Here is a 19,367-nt window from a genome sequence, read left to right on the forward strand (position 1 = left end):
AGTTGTCTTTGTTTTAGTTGGCCCAGGCCAGGTTCCAGCCTGCCAGCCTTGGTACATGTGGCTGTCACTGTGACCTCTGTGCTATGGGCACCTGGCCTATCCGCTCTTTTTATTTGAGACAGAGTCTCTATAGCCCTATAGTGTCGTGGCATCATAGCTCACAGCAACTTCAAAGTCTTGGGCTCAAGCTGTTCTTGTGCCTCAGCCTCCTGAGTACCTGGGACTATATGTGCCCACCACAATGCCTGACTAGTTATTTTTTCTATTTTTTTTTTTAGTAGAGATGAGGTCTTGGTCTTGCTCAGGCTGGCCTTGAACTTCTGAGCTCATGCAATCATACACACTCTTTGTCTTTTGTCTCCCAGGATTTAGTGACTTATGTGGGAGTGCTGAATCTGGATCTTGTGTCCTTGCACTGGCTACCATGGGGTGAGGGAGAGAAAGGATGCATCTCTCCCTTTGGTTTCTGAAGTGGAGGTGTGGCCCTTTATTCCTCCAGAACTCTCACAGTGAAGAATTCCGCAGTACTTGCAAATATGTTTGGATGTCAGGCAACAACAACAATGAAACAAATTATAGTTATCTGTCAAAGGTTTCTCTTCATTGTTACAATCTGAAGGACACCGGACACCTTTCTGTACACCAGAATGGGCATGTTCATTTCATGAGAGAGCATGACATGATGGAAAGAGCATAGTGTCCAGTGATCTCAGGAAAATTATTAAACCTTCTTAAATAGCAGTTACCTAGTTTAAAATAAGGAAAATACTTTGCAGGGCTATTGTATTTTTAAAATGAGATGATGTGTATTAAGTGCTTATTCGCCTGATGCCTGGCAGTTAGACACATTCGGTATATGAACAGTCAGTGGAGCACAGTGTATAATTATGGCTCAAGTTTCCCTTGTTAATCTTGGCTCACTTCCTTCCACTGTGGAAAACGCATCATAAATTATTATTTATGCTCACTGTTCTTAAATATATGTTGTGCTTTCTACCTTCTTTCTTCTCACATGCCCCCTCCTCTTTTTTCCATCTTTTATATATGGCTGTGTTCCAATCCTTGTTTCTTCTCAGTAAAAAGTAGTGGTTATTTTTCCTTTATGCCATCCATTTTGGCACTTAGAATTTTATAGTAGTTTTCTTTGTGTTATGCTGACTTTGATAAAGTAGTCTACCTAGAGGGCAAAGGGGACTGACTATTCTTGAGGAAAAGGAAGTTTTGTAGAAGGAACATTGTTCTTAGAGTCAGAAATTCTTGGTTCCAGCCCAGATCCAGCTATTGCTTCTTGTGTGACCTTGGGCAAGATTCTGAATGTGTTCTTTTTAAGTAAAGTTGAAATAATACTATGGGATTTTGGTGAAGATCAGATGAGATGTGTGTATGAAAGACAGCGTTGTGTAAGCTGTATGCAGTATGATTGTTTTGTATGTGTCTTGAACCTTATGTCATGCTTTAACACATACAAAGGCTTAATTTGTTAAGAATAATGGTGGATTTAAACAGTTTTTTCAGATTATCCTGGAATCAAAAGACATGTAATTTTTTTATACATTTAAAAAATTATAATTGATAGATTGTGATGAAAATATTATAGTTATCCTTTGATTTTTCTCAAGTGTAATTTAGTATTCAGTGATTATTCTTGATTCCAATAAAATGTTCAATTTTATTTTGGTCTAGTAAAATTTATTAGATTTCAGATTAATTCTTTTTATTCAGTTAAATAAAGAATTTATCTCCTTGCTTAATCATAACTGATGATCTCTCTTTCAGACTTTGCCCTAGAAACTAATCCTAAAGAATAATTTGAGGGATTTCTGTTCAAAAGTATATAAAATGCAAATAAGCCCAGTTGGTAACTTAAAAAAAAAATCCTTAGGAAAGAGGGAGAAAATATATAGAGATTTTAAAATGATATTTGTTCTTCTAAATGGTCCATCTTTCATCCCTTCAATAACATGAAATGGTGTTTAAGTATGTGCTATGTGTGAATTGGTCCTGGGTGCAAGGTTGGGGCTCACTTAGGAGACCTGTGCCTCAATTCTTTGCAGTAAAAGAAAATTTTCTCTAAACAGAGTTTCACTACTAAACTTGGATGCAAAACATTTTTAAGGAGAGTCTATTAGAATTTGACAAAACCAAGTTTTATTAAGCAACTTTTTTTTTAAACCTTGTAATTAGATGCTAGTTTCATTTTCTAGATGTATGTTTTAATCTCCTTTCCTTTTGTCTATTACAAAAATAAGTTGAACACCCATATATAAAGTTTATAGGTTCAGTTTTTTTTTTTAGAAATGAAGATTAGATGACTAATTTTTTTATGTTATTAAGGTATAGGTAATTAGGATTGTTGCAGAGAATGAGAAAATACTTTCTCCACAGACTAGGAGAAATATTTGCAAATGGCATACTGATAAAGAATGAATATCCAAAATATGCAAAGAACCCTTTAATATTCAACAATGAGAAGATGAATAACCTCATAAAAAATGACTACAAGACCTGAATATACACCTCACTGAAGAAGACAGTGCCTTAACCAACTGGGGCTGCTATAACACATAGACTGGGTAGCTTAAACAGCACACTTTGATTTCTCATAATTCTAGAGGCTTGAAAGTTGGAGATTCAAGCTTCCAGTTCATAGTGAGGGACCTTTTGCTGGCTTGTAGATGGCTATTTTCTTGCTGTGTCCTCACATGATAGAGATTGAGAGAGATCTGGTTTTTCTTCCTACTCTTAAGAATACCATCATGGGGTCTCCACCGTCCTGACTTCATCTAAATCTGATTACATCCCAAAGAACCTACTTCTAAATATCATCACACTGGGGGTTAGGGTTTCAACATAAGAATTTGGGGGGAACATAAACATTCAGTGTATAACTTATATGGCAAATAAGCATATAAAAGATGCTCATTGTCATAGTATCATTAGGGAATTACAAATTAAAATAGTTATGAGATACCACTATATACCTAGTAGAGTGATAAAAATCTAAAACACTTGACAACGCCAAATGCTGGTGAGAATGTGTAAACAACAAGAACTACATTTATTGATGGTGAGAATGCAAAATGGTATAGCCCCTTTGGAAGACAGTTTGACAGTTTGTTACAAAAGAAACCTCTTATCATGTAATCCAGTAATTGTGTTGAAAACTTAGATCTACACAAAACCCTACACATGGATGTTTATAGCAACTTTATTCATAATTGCTATAACTTGGAAGCAGCCAAGATGTAGGGTAGGTGAATGGATTAAGTAAACTGTGGTTCATCTAGATGGTGGAGTATTATTCAGTGTTAAAAAGAAATGAGCAATAAACCCATGAAAAGACCTAGAACCCTTAGTGCATATCAGTAAGTGAAGGAAGCCCATCTGAAGAGGCTGCATACTCTGTGATTCCAACTATATGACATTCTGGGAAAGGCATAACTATGTGGCCTGTAAAAAAGATCAGTCATTGACAGGAGTTAGCAGGGAGAGAGGGAAGAGGATTTTTAGCATACAGGTGATTTTTAGGGCAGGGGAGCTACTCTGTATGATTTTAAAGTGGTAGATATGTATCATTATTACATTCGCCAAAACCCATAGAATATGTAGTACGAAAGTGAACCCTAATGTAAACTGTAGATGTTAGGTGCTGGGTGTGTAGGTGTAGGTTCATTGAGTATAACAAACATATCACTGTGGTATGAGATGTTGATGGTAGGGGAAGTTGTGTGTGGGGGGGCAGGGAGTATATGGGAACTCTGTACTTTCTGTTCAATTTTGTTATGATCCTAAAACTATAAAAAATAAAGCCTATTTACAAAATTTCATGCTCATTACATGAAATTTAGCTATCAGGCAAGTCTTCTGACATCACCCCAGTAGACTATAATTCAGTTCTCATAGCAACTGCCCCGTGTCAGACTCCACAGGTATAAGGGCATAGTCCCCAATAAGACAGCCCCTGCTTCTGTCACTAACTGCAAATAGAGCCCCCTGGCCACTCACACTTCTTTCCAGCTGGCTTCAAATCCAGGGAGTTTGTTCCCGAGACCCTCCGTGCTGTCTCCCTATGAGCCTGGCTTCATTTCCCACTCTGGTCGCAAGTTTGGGGATTTCCAGGTCATCCACCCTTCTGATCAACTGGCTGTGTGTTCAGCGGGGTTCTGGAAGAGACATTTGGGGTGAGGTTCAGGATATTCCTAAACACAGAGCTTTCATGCCATTTCCTCGTATACTCAGAGCACATCACCTTGACCAATCAGAAGGCTCTCTTTCATTTCACTGTTCAGTTTTTATTGGAACTTCATGATTTAACATTGGCTAACTGGTTGAATTAAATTTCCAGCCCCACACTGCTCCCCACAGGTTGGACTGGGCCTGAGCCCTCAATCATACTGTTAGTCTTTCTGGTGACCCGGTAAGGAGCTGTCTTTCTGAGCCATCTCATCAACATAAACTCTGGTGGGAGTCACCTAGGAAATTCTGAGGATAAAAAGCTTCCTGCCAGGGGCGGTGCCTGTGGCTGAAAGGGTAGGGCACCTGCTCCATATGCTGGAGGTGGTGGGTTCAAACCCAGCCCCACCAAAAAAAACAAAACAAAAAAAAGCTTCCTGCCAGGAAACCAAGACAAATTCAATGTTAGGTTTTTGAAAAAAACAGTAGCCCTTTTTTGCTTTATTATTTGAAAGTCTACCATGGAAAACTGAGGTGATTGAAAAGTATTTAAGATTGAAAGTTTTTTTTAAATTTCAGATTAATATGAGAGTGCAGAAGATTAGGTTACATTGTTTGCATTTGTCAGGCAAAGTGGAAGTTGTAGTTGAACCCTTCACCCAGTGGGTGTATTGTAGACCCCTGTGTTGTGCCCCCCCCCCATCTCTTTCCTTCTCCCCTCTACTTGAATTTAATTGTGTTTTTCTTTCATGTGGGCATGTTGTTATTTTTCTATTGATTTCATATTAGTATTGAATGCATTGGCTGCTTGGTTCCATTCCTGTGATACTGTACTAAGTAGAATGTTCTCCAACGCCATTCAAGTAAAGTCTCCATCTTTTGTATGGGTGAATAGTATTCCGTGTATACATATACCACATTTTATTAATCCTTTCATATGTTGATGGGCACCTGGGTTGATTCCACATCTTAAGATTGAAAGATTTAAGAAACAATGCAGATTTATTTATAATTTTAATAGTTCAAACTTTATAGTGATTTAAATCTTCTTCATCCAGTTTTAAATTTTACTTTTATGATTTTATGCATAAATGTATTTCTTTTGGTAAAAAGGAGAGAGGACTTTGCTGGAACGATCAACCAGTAGGACAACAGAGGAAGGACCCTTTCGAGCTTTACTGCCTCACACTGTCTAAATGAACAGATAACCTTAAAACAGTGTTTGTCTGGTTTGGGCTGCTTCATTACTCTTACTTCCTCTTTTAATAGCAAGGTATTTCAGAGTGTTTTAAGGTATCAGGTTTCTCCAAGGAAATGCTTAGTTATATTTTTTTCTTGCAGATTGATTATACTGGAATCGAGCCTTCCAGTCCCTGCCATAAGTGTTTGTCTCCTGATGTGACACCTTGCGTTTGTACCATTAACTTCACACTGGAAGAGTCATTCGAGGTCTGTGTTTCCAAGTGATATATTAGAAAAAAACATGCTTTTAAAATACTGACATTGTACTAAATGTTTTTTACTTGGTATTTTCATGTTGTACAGAAGTCACTTTAATTTGCTGGAATCCATACACTTTTTAGGAAGATCTTTTTCTGTTGACTGTTGCACTTTGTGGTCTGGAAATTCAATATATTTATTTGAGTAATTTAGATAATACATAAACAAAATTGAAGACATTTTTTATCTTTTCACTGGAAAATTTTATAATTGTAAACATAAGTTTATATCAACTTTATATTTGTATTTTTAAAGATAATTCAGTTGTTTTGCATACTTAAAATACTAACGTAAGTTTTACATTAGAAAATAATTTTCCTATCATTTAATTGAATTTTTATAATCTATGAAGAATTATAAAAAATGTAAGCACTTACTAAAATCTTACCTTTTTGATAAATAGTGAGAATGGGCGCACCTTGTGTGTTCGCATTGACCTGCCATTCTTCGTAACTGAGCATATGCTAAAGGACATGAAGATTCAGAATAGGCATGGGAAGGCCATTTTGTCCCCTACCTGAAAATTGTTCTTCAGGGGGCAGAACTGCTATAATAAACACCAACTTTTTAGATTTAAATCTAGTCTTTGCATTTTTTTCTTTTTTCTTTTTTTTTTTTTTTTTTACAAATTCATAACTGTACAGTGATGCATTTATGGGGTACAGTGTACTGATTTGATATACAATGTGAAATTCTTACATTGAACTGATTAACACATCTATCATCTCACTTATTTGTTATTGTAAAACAATTACATCTTTTCTTAATACTGTTCACATTTTTTAAAGGTAGTGAGGACTGTTATAATCGCTGGTAAATGGTTGCCATCTAGTGGTCATAGGTACTATTGCACTGAAATGAAGGCCAGGATGTCACCTTTGAAAAAAACATGGAAACAAATGTGGTAAAAGGCAGAAATTTAATTATTTAACTTTATTCCAGCAGAGATAAAATAAAAATTTAAAGCATCTTTAAAAGTCCATTGTTTTTCTTTTTTTTTTTTTGAGACAGAGCCTCAAGCTGTTCTCTGGGTAGAGTGCCGTGGCATTACAGCTCACAGCAACCTCCAACTCCTGGGCTCAAGCGAGTCTCCTGCCTCCGCTTCCCAAGTAGCTGGGACCACAGGCGCCTGCCACAACGCCCGGCTATTTTTTGGTTGCAGCCGTCATTGTTGTTTGGCGGGTCCGGGCTGGGGATTCGAACCCGCCACCTTAGGTGTACGTGGCTGGCGCCTTAGCCAGTTGACCTATAGGCACTGAGCCAGTCCATTGTTTTTCAATGTGATAGACAAACTCTAAAGATGCAATAAGTTTTGCTATTGTCAAAAAGTGCAGAATTAATGAGATATTTATAGTGATTTAGAAGCTCTGTTAGTCTCCTCCCCCATTTCAAAAACACTTAAATTTCAGAAATTCCTTTCTGTAGAGGTGATCAATCCCAGATTTATTCTCTTGTGAGTTTTGTGTTTCTTCATAAGCCCAAACTTTGAAATGGACTAAAGCCTTTTCAGGGAACTTCACATAGGTTATTTTAACTGAGAATTAATAGAAAGGATCTGTTTTTTGCTTTGCAAATTGAATTTAGTATGTTGAATCTTAAATTGAGATAAATATTTTTTAAAAAAGCATATTCATTGTTTCTGTTTGATATAATTTTGATACTCCTGCCCTCCCTAAAAACGTTTTCATGTAAATATTTTCTTTCTATAGAGTGGGAAATTTTGCATGGTTTGACATTTGAAAATCAAGTTTTAAATAAATTATATCATATGTGAAGTTTGTAAGTCAAACAAAGCATACTTAGAGTGTTAACTGAAATCCTTTTAATTGAGGATAAGAATATAGAAAATAGAAGTAACAACCAGAAAGGAGAGAATAGCTTAACGTTTTTGTCATCTCTAAACATTTTTAGTTATTGAAAATGGCTTCTTAGTATCTAAATAATTGTGTGTATGTAGATGACCTTTTTTTCCTAAGTTATTTTGACATTGGCTCCACCTAATAAATACATTACTTTTTTTGATGATTAGAAGATGACTTATTACCTTACTTTACTGATTACTAGTTTAATTTCTAATATTATATAGTGTCCTATTGAGAAATTATATCCCAGTTCAATTTCAGAATTTACTTGGAAAAATAATGAAAGTTTGACCATTATCTCTCTGAAAAGTTGGTGCTACTTTGATGGAAATTTGAAATTAAAATAGGTCATAATAGGCTAATACATTGAAGATTTTTGTTTTTGTTTTGCTCAGGGTCTTGCTCTATTTCCTGGGCTGAAGTGCAATGGCATCATTATAGCTCACTGCAATCTCTAGCTTGTGTCTCAGCCTCCTGAATAGCTGGTATTATGGCACATGCCACCGTGCCTGGTTAATTTTTCTACTTTCTGTAGAGGTGAGGTCTAGCTCTTGCTTAGGCTAGTCTCTTACTGCTGGGCTCAGGCATTCTTCTGGCCTCGGCATACCAAAGTGCTGGGATTGCCACTGTGGTTGGACTCTAAACATGTCAGGATTACAGGTATGAGTCACTGGCCTGGCACAGTCAGGCAAAAGCAAAAGACTGCTTTTTAATGTAAATAGTACTTCTCTGAAGTAATTAAGGGTGGTTCCAGGGTTTACTCTTGGATTTTGGTAACATACCTTTAATCTTATTTATAGTTGTACCATTTTAGATTGCTAAGTGCTGATAATATTTACCCCACTACCTGTCATGACAAATTGTAAACTAGTAAAGTCTAAATCACATAGCTTTTATGTATACATGAAACAAGTTTGTATGTAACAGTTTTTTTTTTCTCTGTTTCTCTAGGGCAATGTGTTTATGTATTATGGACTGTCTAATTTCTATCAAAACCACCGTCGTTACGTGAAGTCTAGAGATGATAGTCAACTAAATGGAGATCTTAGTGCTTTGACTGTAAGTAAAATGGTGAAATAGGAAAATGTGGTATCTGTGAAATAAGAACCCGTAGTAACTATGCACTTAGAAATGTTAATTTTATAATGTTAGAATGAAATTGAAGTTTACTTATCCTTTATAGTTTGCATAGTGAGGTTTTGCAGTTAAAATATTTTTTTCCTGAATTTGCAAAGATGAAGATGTCCTAGAGCCAGGGGATGCATTTCTGTCTGCTTGCTTCTAGTAATGTCATTGGGATTTTTTTCTTCCTTAATCTGTTTGTAATAGGATTTTGATGAGTCTAACATTCTGAGTGTGTAAATACGTTTTGTTTGGGTTTATTCATGTCTACTGCACTAGGTAAGATAGCTGCTTTTAATTTCTGGAGTTTTGTTTTAAAATTGAACATACCTCTTCATTTTTTAACTTATGGAAACCTGAACAGTAAAGTTCAAAGAGTGGGTTACTGAAAAACTTATCTGAGGATCTATTTGAGAATATTAATGCCACAATTCCCTCGTCTAATATGTCAGTGTTTGCAAGGATGGAGCTCTGTAATATCTGTTTTTAATATGCTACCCCTCTGATATGCAGCCTAGTTTGGGAATCAGTGGACTAGGCAGTCTTACTTTCTTCACTGTTGTTCAACTTTCCATAGTAGCAGTTAGCATTTATGTATTTTATGTTATTGTTGCCAGTGCAAACATTCAGAGCTCGGAGAAATTTAGGATCTCTTAGAATTGGGAATCTGTTAGAGTGCAAGTCAGGACTGTGCTGTGACCAGAGCAGGCCTGGTAAACATATTATATGTAGCTGCCCTAGGTTGTCCTAACTGGTTTTATTGCTAGTTCCTAATGTGTGGGTTTTGAGGGATACACATCTGTTTAAAGATTCCCTGGTATATACAGGGTTCTGGTTAGATCTGAAGCATTTTGCGGCTATAGTGATCTTTTAAAAAATATAAATACCAGTTCTCTATTTAAAATTGTTTAACAGTTTATTAACATGTGGAGTAAAACCTTAGGATGATCTGAGCTTAATCCTCCAACCTCATTGCATGTTATTCTCCCTCTTGTCGTGCTCCAGCTACATTCAACTTTACTTCCTCAGAAGTGAAAAGTTCTTAGTGGCTGGGGCAGTGCCTGTGGCTCAAAGGAGTAGGGTGCTGGCCCATATGCTGGAGGTGGCGGGTTCAAACCCAGCCCTGGCCAAAAACTGCAAATTAAAAAAAAAAAGTTCTTAGTGGCACGTGCTGTTCTCTTTGCTTAAAACTCTGTTCACGTGGCTGGCACGTGAAGGCCTCTTCTTTAGGCCTTAAGTGATACTTCTCCAGAGTCAAAGGAAAGCATTAGAATAGATTCTGAGTCAGCTCAGCCCCCTCCCTTCTCCCCATCAATCACTGGTGCAGCATATTCATAACATTTACTGTGATTTGTAATTACATGTTTGTTCACTTATTTATTATCTGTCTTTGCTCAGGAGGACAGGGAGGGTGACTTTCTTTAATCACTCTTCACCAAGCTCCTGACTGGTGCTTGGCACGTGGAAAGCATTTGATAGGCTCGGCGCCTGTGGCTCAAGCGGCTAAGGCGCCAGCCACATACACCTAAGGTGGCGGGTTCGAATCCCCAGCCCGGGCCTGCCAAACAACAATAATGGCTGCAACCAAAAAATGGCCGGCGCTGTGGTGGGCGCCTGTAGTCCCAGCTACTTGGGAGGCTGAGGCAGGAGACTCGCTTGAGCCTAGGAGTTGGAGGTTGCTGTGAGCTGTGAGGCCATGGCACTCTACCCAGGGGGATAGCTTGAGGCTCCGTCTCAGAAAAAAAAAAAAAAAGGAAAGCATTTGATAAATATTTACTGACTGAATATAGAAATTTTTTACCATGGCTCTTATTTAGTATTATAGTTGGCTTTATATTGGTCTATTTCCTCTGTTACACTGTGAGTGGCTAAAAGGCAGGGATTGATTCTGTTTCTTACACCTTGCATGGTATGTAATACATATTAGGTTTTCATTAAATAGCTTTCCTAATGCAAAGTGCCCAGCATTGCTGGTTTAGTACCTGACTCACAGGCAGTAAATAATATTTCATTTAAAAACTTCCTTAAGAATTTAGTACCTACAAAATATATTCGCCCTACTTTGAATTTATTTATATTTAATAAACTTTTTTTTAAATCATGGTTTTCATTTAAAAAAGTAATTTTTCAGAAAGTAATAAGCCAGATATCTGTTGTCTCTTTGAATGGCCTCAGAGTACTAACTCATCAATATTGATGGCTTAGGGACCTAAAAGCTGAAAAATCAAATATTGATGAGACTTTGTGAGAGATTCCTGCCACGTTTTCTTAGTCTTCTCCTGGCTTTTTTCATTCATATAAGTGCTTTCTCCAGTTAAGACATAGAAAATGTAGATACAAGTCAAGATTGGCTGGTAATGAAATAGTCCTAAGAGGTCTAATTAGGGTCTGGTCATTTCAAATTGCAGTTACCTTTGTCTGTTTATGTGTTGTGAGACATGACCTAATGTGGCTGTAGAGTTGCAGAACAACTCAGACACATACCTCACTTCAGACTTGGTAAGCCCATAACTGCCACTTCACCTTAAGCTCATCAGTAGGGACTAATTCACAATCTAATCTGGAGGACAGGCAAATGGTTCTGTCTCAACATTTTTGTTTTCCTTGGACCTGGATGTACAATTTAAAGAGTGGTATATTCTAGGAATCTGCATTAAACGTCTTCCTTCCTTCCTCTGTTAAATGTGAGATTTAACCCAAAATTACTAGTTGAACATGTTAATTTTATAAGTGAAGCCCAGTTTAATCAAGGGACTTGTCTGAGGAGCTAGTGCCTCTGGTCTCCTTACTTTCAATTTACATTTTTTTTATTGGATTGACAATAGACAATTTCTTAATTTTTCTTGGCAGAAAATGCTTTGTGGTTATGGTTTCTGTGTTGATAATGAAAATTAAAAAGATGTTAATTTGATCTATGCATTTAGGACAAAACATGGGGGTAAAGGTTACATTAAAAAGGTAATCTAGTAATGTTAAGGAATACATTTCGAGTGTTTAAATGTGGTGTTATTTATAGCCTATGTATATTATACATTTATGCATTACAAGTGAGAAAAATAGAGGGGTTGAATTTAGGGATAGCTCATAGACTTCCCAGAGGCCTGTATAATAATTTCTGTCTTTTTGTCCTTCTGAAAACCAGAACCCCAGTAAGGAATGTGAGCCTTACCGAAGAAACAATGACAAACCAATTGCCCCTTGTGGAGCTATTGCCAACAGTATGTTTAATGGTATGATACAGATATGAACATCAACGTAGATATAGACATGTATAATTAGATAAATTAGGTATTGAATGAAGTATTAAAATGCTCTGTGACTTTCTTTTGAGCAAACACATTTTAGGAATGGATTTCTGTCTCTGAGAAGAAAGAAGCAAAAACATTTTGATAGCTTTCCTATTTTACACAAAATAAAGTAAAACCCCGGCTGTACAGTTGATCATTTAGAGCAACTCTGTCTGGTTGAAATATAATGTGAACTATAAGGGCGGATGGGTGGAGGGAGGGTGACTGGAAAGATCCCCTATATGGTCTGTCTAACAAGGGTATAAGTGAATTTTTCTAGAACTAGAGTATAAATGTTTTAACACAATAACTAAGTAAATGACACAAAGTCTATGTTAACCAGTTTGATGAAAATATTTCAAATTGTATATGAAAACACTATACTGTACCCCGTGTTTGCATTAATGTACACAGCTATCATTTAATAAAAAAAGAAATAAAAATAAATGTGAACTATAAATGCTACCCATGGAGGTAATTGTAAATTTTCTAGTAGTCATAATAAAAACCATTAAAGAAACCAGTGAAATTGATTTTAGTAATATAATTTATTTAACTCAATATGCTCAAGATACTGTAATTTCAACATATGATAGCATATAAAAGTTATTGAGAGATTTTATATTTTTTTATGCTTAGTCTTTGATATCTGATGTATATCATATATGGAACTTACTCCATTTGAACCAACCCTATTTCAAGGGGGCAGTTGTCATGTGTATCTAGGCAAGGGTGTCCCAACATGTGGGCCACCGGCCTCAAGCTGATATTGTCAGGACCGTTTTTGTTTTTCTGTGATGTCGGATGTCACAAAAAGTATGCACAGACATTTTTTTTGCTAATCAGCTTTATTAATGTTTATATATTTATTGTGTGGCCTAAGGCAACTCTTACACTTCTAATGTGTGGCAGAAAAGAAGAAAGGTTGGACATCCCTGCTGGTGGCCACCATATTGGATAGTGCAGATAAATGGAAAAGTTAGAAATTATTAGGAATGAATTATTAGAAGAGAGGACAGGCGGATTTACCTTGCAATTATATTTGGGTTAATATTAAAACATTTGATCTTAATCACATATAACTTAGCCATATATAAAAGAGAATTATAGCTCTACTGAGGCAAGAGAAGTCCATCTGGAATTACAAGGTTGCCATGATTAATCTACATACAAATAAAGAACAAATGTATTTTCTATGCTTACTTTGTCACATCCACTTTGGGAGCAAACACCACATCCTTATTTCTCATTGAGTTAAGTAGGTCCTATGGGTTTTCAGTAGACATTTAGTAAGATCTTCCTTTCTTGTTTTTTAGATACGTTAGAATTGTTTCACATTGGCAATGATTCTGACCCTACTCCTATTACTTTGAAAAAGAAAGGTATTGCTTGGTGGACAGATAAAAATGTAAAATTCAGAAATCCTCCTGGAGGAGATAACCTGGAAGAACGATTTAAAGGTAAGACATCCCTTAAAAAATAAACTAAAAGCCAGGCACGGTGGCTCATGCCTGTAATCCCAGCACTCTGGGCAGCAGAGGTGGTAGATTGCCTAAGCTCACGGGTTCCAGACCAGCCTGAGCAAGAGCAAGACCCCATCTCTAAATATAGCCAGGCATTGTGGTGGGCACCTGTAGTCCCAGCTACTTGAGGCTAAGCCCAAGAGTTTAAAGTTGCTATGAGCTATGATGCAATAGCACTCTACTGAGGGTGGCAAAGTGAGACTCTGTCTCCAAAAAAAACAATAAACCACTAGAAATTTTAATAACGTATTTTTAATTTTCTTTAGAATATTAAAAGTTTATATTTTTTAAAGCAACAGTAATAAATTTTCTTTCTTCAGCTTCCTACTAATGTGCCAATGTACTGAAATTCTAAAGAAAATGTGTACTTTTAATAAATAATATGATTTTTCTGATGTTTTCTTAGAAGCATTTCAGCTATACTCTTTTAAAACTTTAGCAGGGCAGCGCCTGTGACTCAAAGGAGTAGGGCGCTGGCCCCATATGCTGGAGGTGGCGGGTTCAAACCCAGCCCTGACCAAAAACTGCAAAAAAGAAAAAGAAGAAAAAAACTTTAGCAGAGTTTCTTTGAAACAAGCCCATATTATTTATTATGTAAATTTATTTTTGCTTCTATGCTACCTTAATTTCACAGTGTCACATTTGTTCACATTATATTAATATCCTTGCATTAAGTAATCTGCCTTTTTGTATAAACTAGATATCCTACTTTTAGTATTCTTTAATTGAGATATTAACCAAATCTTTGTAATTTTTTTAAGTTGTTCCATGAGGAAACGGTTTCTCTCTAGATTTTTTAGGTTTCTTAGAATATGAATATATTTATACTTTTGAAAATAAGAAAAATGCGCAGATGGTGTTTTGTACATCTTTGTTTTCGTAGACTATTCAGTGAGACTCATAACTGGGTATTTGCCTCCTCATCCCTTCCCTGCTCCTTTTAAAGATACAACAAAGCCAGTGAACTGGCTTAGACCAGTATACATGCTGGACTCTGACCCGGATAATAATGGATTCATAAATGAGGATTTTATTGTGTGGATGCGTACTGCAGCATTACCTACTTTTCGTAAGTTATATCGTCTCATAGAGCGGAAAAATGAATTACATCCAACATTACCAGCTGGACGCTACTATTTGAATATCACATACAGTATCCTTTTTTGGCTGTGTTTGTAGATTCTTAGAGCTTGAAAGGAATCTAGTCCAAATTTATCTGAGTTACACGACGTGTTACCTTGTGCTTTAGTTTTGATCTCTGTATTTTTACAAGAGTATGTGTGTATGTATGAGAATGTATGTTTTATATATACCTTCTAGACGTCTCTTAAATTTGTATATACTTTGTACTGATCATTTGGTGAAATTACTTAGAATATAGGTGCTTGATTTATTACTAAGCTAGCTGTTTTTATAGGGGAATTTGTAATTGAGCTTAATGCAAACACCATTGAGTGCCTAACACTAGATAAGTGTCAGTGGTACTGAGTTGTTTAAATATACTTTTTTAGATATTAAAAATCAGCAGAGGTGTTAATTCACATCTATGTAATTATTCATAATTATTGATTTCTTTGTAGTATCAAAATATTTTTATCATTAGATTGTTATACATTAATAACTTTAGGTTCACTTTCAATGCTAAAAAATATTTATTTCATTCCAACTATATGCCAACACTTTGCTGAGTACTCTCCATTCACTGTTTTACTGAATTCAAGGAGTAACACATCTCAGTGTTATAGATAAGAATATAGGAAAAAAGTATTTAAGTAACTTTCCTAGGGTTACACAGGTAATAACTGGAAGGGCTTCATATCCAGGCTGTTGATGCCAAAGGCCATGGCGGTACCATCATCTGCCAGCCTAGTTCACCTCTCTAGCTAGTTCACTTAGGAAGTCAGAACAGTACAAATCTACATAGGTGGAAAGTCTTCTTAGGAGGGAAATACTGGGCAATTCCTTTTATTCTGAACAGAATCCTTATGTCTTTTAATCTCTAGCCCATTTTTTATACATATTGTAAATGAAAAGATTCACAAATATTAGAATTTTAAATGTTTGCTGATTTTGTATCTTTTGTAATCCTAATGAGTCATAAGTATAGAGTTTTGGTTTTATAATGGATTAGTAAATGGTTAAGTTAATATACTCTATTTCAAAATAAGCTTCTTTTTGAGATCTGAGTCCCTTAATGTTCTGCTGTATACACAACTGAATATGGCCTGCTAGTGGCAGACTGAAAGTAACCAAGTTTTTGAAATTAGTCTCACGTAGGAGCAATTTTGGACAGACAAATCCAGTTCAGGTACTGGTAGAAAGAACATCCTGAGGCGATGGCCAAAATAGAGGGCAGCTCTGGTACAATTAGCCTCCAAAATATAAAGAGTAAGGGCTGATATCATTTTATAGCCTAGAACACAAAAGGGGGAAGTCTGTGAAACTCCAGGAATTCTTAGTTGACAGTTTGCATTCAGGAAGTCTGCCGCAGAGTCCCAGCACTGAACTTGTCATTCAGGAGGAATGTAAGCTGTCTTACAGTCTCAGAGATTGAGAGGGCAAGAATTTGGGCCTATAGAACATCAAAGGTTAAATTACCAAAAACTGGATATATAAGGTGTGAACTAAATATTAGAATTAAGCCCCATTTTTTTTTTTTTTTAGGATTAGGATACTAAGCAAGAGACTATCATGGATGACTTGATACTATATCCCCCAGAATGTTGGGTTAGTAGAGCTCTTAAAAATCTTTCCTGCCTCACATTAGAGTTGATGTAAGAATTAGCAGAACTGAACCTGCCCTTTGGAGTCATAGGGCCCCATCTTTGGGGACGAAATGTTGGTGAAGCAAAAGAAACAGATGCAGCCTAACTGTCTTCTCAGTGTACCTCTTGCCAAAATCCTAGAACTGGTTCATGTAGATAAGTCATCCAGTACTCAAACATCCTTCTCAGCTCACCCTTCACTTCACTCTGTTTTGTCTGTCCGCTGTGTCTTTTCGCTCCACATCAGCATGTTGAAACCTCAGTGTCACGCTGTTTGACCTGTGCTCAGAACCCTCTCAGTCTCAGAACTGCTTCTGCTACACATGCTCTTTGAGCTTGTGGACACTTCCAGTCCCTGATTCTTCCATTTTCTCCTTGTCCTCAGCCTCCTCTTCCTGGGTGGTTTCAACCCTGTTCATTTACAGTACTGTTTGACATTACATTCTCCCTCCTGTGTAATGGGAGCAAAAGAACCCAAAAAACTATATAACCCTTAAATTTGGTTGTATTGGTAAAATATTTTGACTTTTAGTAGTAACATTTAACTTGCTAATTTAGTCTTTTGTGATAATATAATTTTATTTTTGATTTAGAACGTATGGTACCTGTGCCTCATAGAATTATACAGATGAATTTCAAGCAATAAAATGCCAACTTTTAAAATTGTATTTTAAACATCAAGAAACCAGAGATGGAAAAGTCTTCCTATACCCTCTTCAGATTACCCTGTACATTCTTTCGATGGACGAAAACGGATGATCTTGAGCACTATTTCATGGATGGGAGGAAAAAATCCATTTTTGGGGATTGCTTACATCACCATTGGATCCATCTCTTTCCTTCTGGGAGTTGTCCTACTAGTAATTAATCACAAATATAGAAACAGTAGTAATACTGCTGACATTACCATTTAATTTTATATTCTGAAAACAAATCTACTGCATGTGCATCAAGGCCAGTCCTATTCAACCTAGCTTTCGAATGCTGACATCTGGTTAGTATGTCATTTTGAAGTTGGCGCATAACATTTTTTTTGAAAACAGTTTTTGTCCTTTGCTTTTTCCCTTTGGATGACCTATGAAAATATATGACGGGTATAAAAAATTAACTATATTGATTATATCAACACTGTAACTGCTGAAATGGCATTCTAATGTTTGCTTTTTATTGGGACAGGCCACGTGATGCATAGAGCCTCTTTCATGTGACTGCATCTCCTGCTTCAATGTTTATGCTGTATTGATGATATTATATTGACATATAGTGCTGTATATGTGTGCTCTGGTATGAAGAGAGGGATTACAGGATGTATGAGTTTAAAGACTTGCTGACCTTTCAGGATTCACAGTTACAGAAAGATGAAGAAAGACCAAATCTAAATAAAACCCTTCATCATTTTCATGTGTCGTGTGTAAAGGCTTACACTACCATGTGTGGTGAGATGGTCATGTCCTCAGTTTATGCAGTACAGTTCTTTGTCAAACTTAGCTTTGATTCCAAAGAATATGCTTCCCTTTGTGTCTGGCACAGGAATTAATAACACTGTGGCTGAGGAGTTCAGGGAGGTCCCAGGTAGGAGGATTTAAAATTGTTCTTCCCATGTGGTTCCAAAGTTGCAGGTGGGAACCTCAGCTCACTTGGAATGCTTTCACATGTGATCACTTCCCTTGATCCTGAGGCTTCATAAGGGAAGAAAATAGAAGTGAGATGGGAAAACTGTTGGGCAGACCTTCATCTGCTGCCTCAACTGTAAACATGTGGTTGCTCAAAGGAGACTTTGTTCATTCTTGGGGTACTTAACATTCAGCAAATTATTTCAGCATTGGAAGTATCTCATGCTGTTTTTATTTTGCAGGTAAGTAAAATTTTTGTCTTTACTCGTTATATTCCAGACATTTTTGAAAGTAGTAACCTTAATTTCTTTTGTATTTTGTTCAGTTTTTGCATATAGGTCAAATATAGATGTGTATGTATGTTCTCTTTTTCGGTTGGTTTTCCTAAGACATACTTTAAAAAGATATTCTATCCTTAATTAAATTCTGGGGGTTTTGGAGTATGTACATGATAAATGATAATATATATGGTTGAAGTAATTTTATTTTTTACTAACTGGAATTATTTTAATATTCCTTATTGAATAAATGCTACAATTTGTTTGCTATGGAACTTAAAGTGAATGTAAACTTATTTTTCCGTACGCATAACAATGTATTTATTAATCAGAGGTGGCTTAATTACATTGAAATGGCTTTTTTTTTTTTTAACCTAAAGTAACTCTTGTTTCTGTAGAAGAATGCCTGTTTTATTCAGAGTTTGTAATGATTTCCTTGAGTTATATTTTAAATCAAAAGGTCTGGGTAATGTATCAATTTTGATTAATACATACTTTTTAAAAAGGAAACAAAACAGTGTAATAGTTAATAGTAGAAATGTGCCACACTTAAGTTTTACATAAGATGAAATAGTTAAAAATACTTGTAATTCATAGTGACTTTTAACTGATAAAAATATTGCTTGCATGAAGTACTTGATGTATTGTGATCCTGAGATTTCTGAGTATATATATATATATATATATTTTTTTTTTTTGTCAAAAAATTTTCTTTCTTTTGTCAGTCCTTCAGAATGTTATTTATTCTGAAAATTGTCCCTCTTATGCATGGCAGTTTATTTTCTGGGGTACATCACTGGAGAAGAGGCATTTCTTCCAGTTTTTCCAGATTGAATTTATTTTGCTTTTTAAGGAGGACAACCATCCTGCATCTCTGTTTCTAATTGGGGGACTGAGATGTTGCTAAAGAAAAGTTGAAGAGCCCCTTTGACACTTTCTCATGGAGAAGATGGAATTTTAGAATTTATTTAGAGTTTTATTTATTTTACAAGTACATCGATGGCTTAAGTTCCCTGTCTCCTGCTACTTGAGCTCTAAGCAACTCCTGTTGGACAATGTGGAGAATATGGAACGTTCATGTGGCCTCTGTGAAGTATGGAGGAAGGAAAAAACATTTCTTCGTATAGGCTTTATGCTCATTTTGTTGGTAACATTGATGTCTTATGCAGCTTCTAAATAATCATTGCATTTTAAGGCAACTAGGCTAAGTAGAAGGCATTAAAGAATGCCTTAATCTACAGGAC

The 19,367-nt window shown here is 36.1% G+C and overlaps 1 protein-coding gene across 1 annotated transcript in view; it reads left to right on the forward strand.

Moving 5' to 3' along the window:
• Positions 1-18,623, forward strand: part of TMEM30A (transmembrane protein 30A) — a 31,421-nt gene extending 12,798 nt beyond the window's left edge. Inside the window, exons 2-7 of the mRNA XM_012809524.2 lie at positions 5,515-5,622; positions 8,487-8,594; positions 11,800-11,887; positions 13,261-13,404; positions 14,414-14,620; positions 16,953-18,623. Of these exons, the coding sequence (XP_012664978.2) occupies positions 5,515-5,622; positions 8,487-8,594; positions 11,800-11,887; positions 13,261-13,404; positions 14,414-14,620; positions 16,953-17,146 (849 nt within the window). The 3' untranslated portion in view covers positions 17,147-18,623. The remainder of the gene's footprint in view (positions 1-5,514; positions 5,623-8,486; positions 8,595-11,799; positions 11,888-13,260; positions 13,405-14,413; positions 14,621-16,952) is intronic.
• Positions 18,624-19,367: the final 744 nt, after the last annotated feature.

The sequence above is a fragment of the Otolemur garnettii genome, unplaced genomic scaffold (assembly GCF_000181295.1).
Source record: "Otolemur garnettii isolate 467f Iridium unplaced genomic scaffold, OtoGar3 scaffold00107, whole genome shotgun sequence".
NCBI classification, from domain to species: domain Eukaryota; kingdom Metazoa; phylum Chordata; class Mammalia; order Primates; family Galagidae; genus Otolemur; species Otolemur garnettii.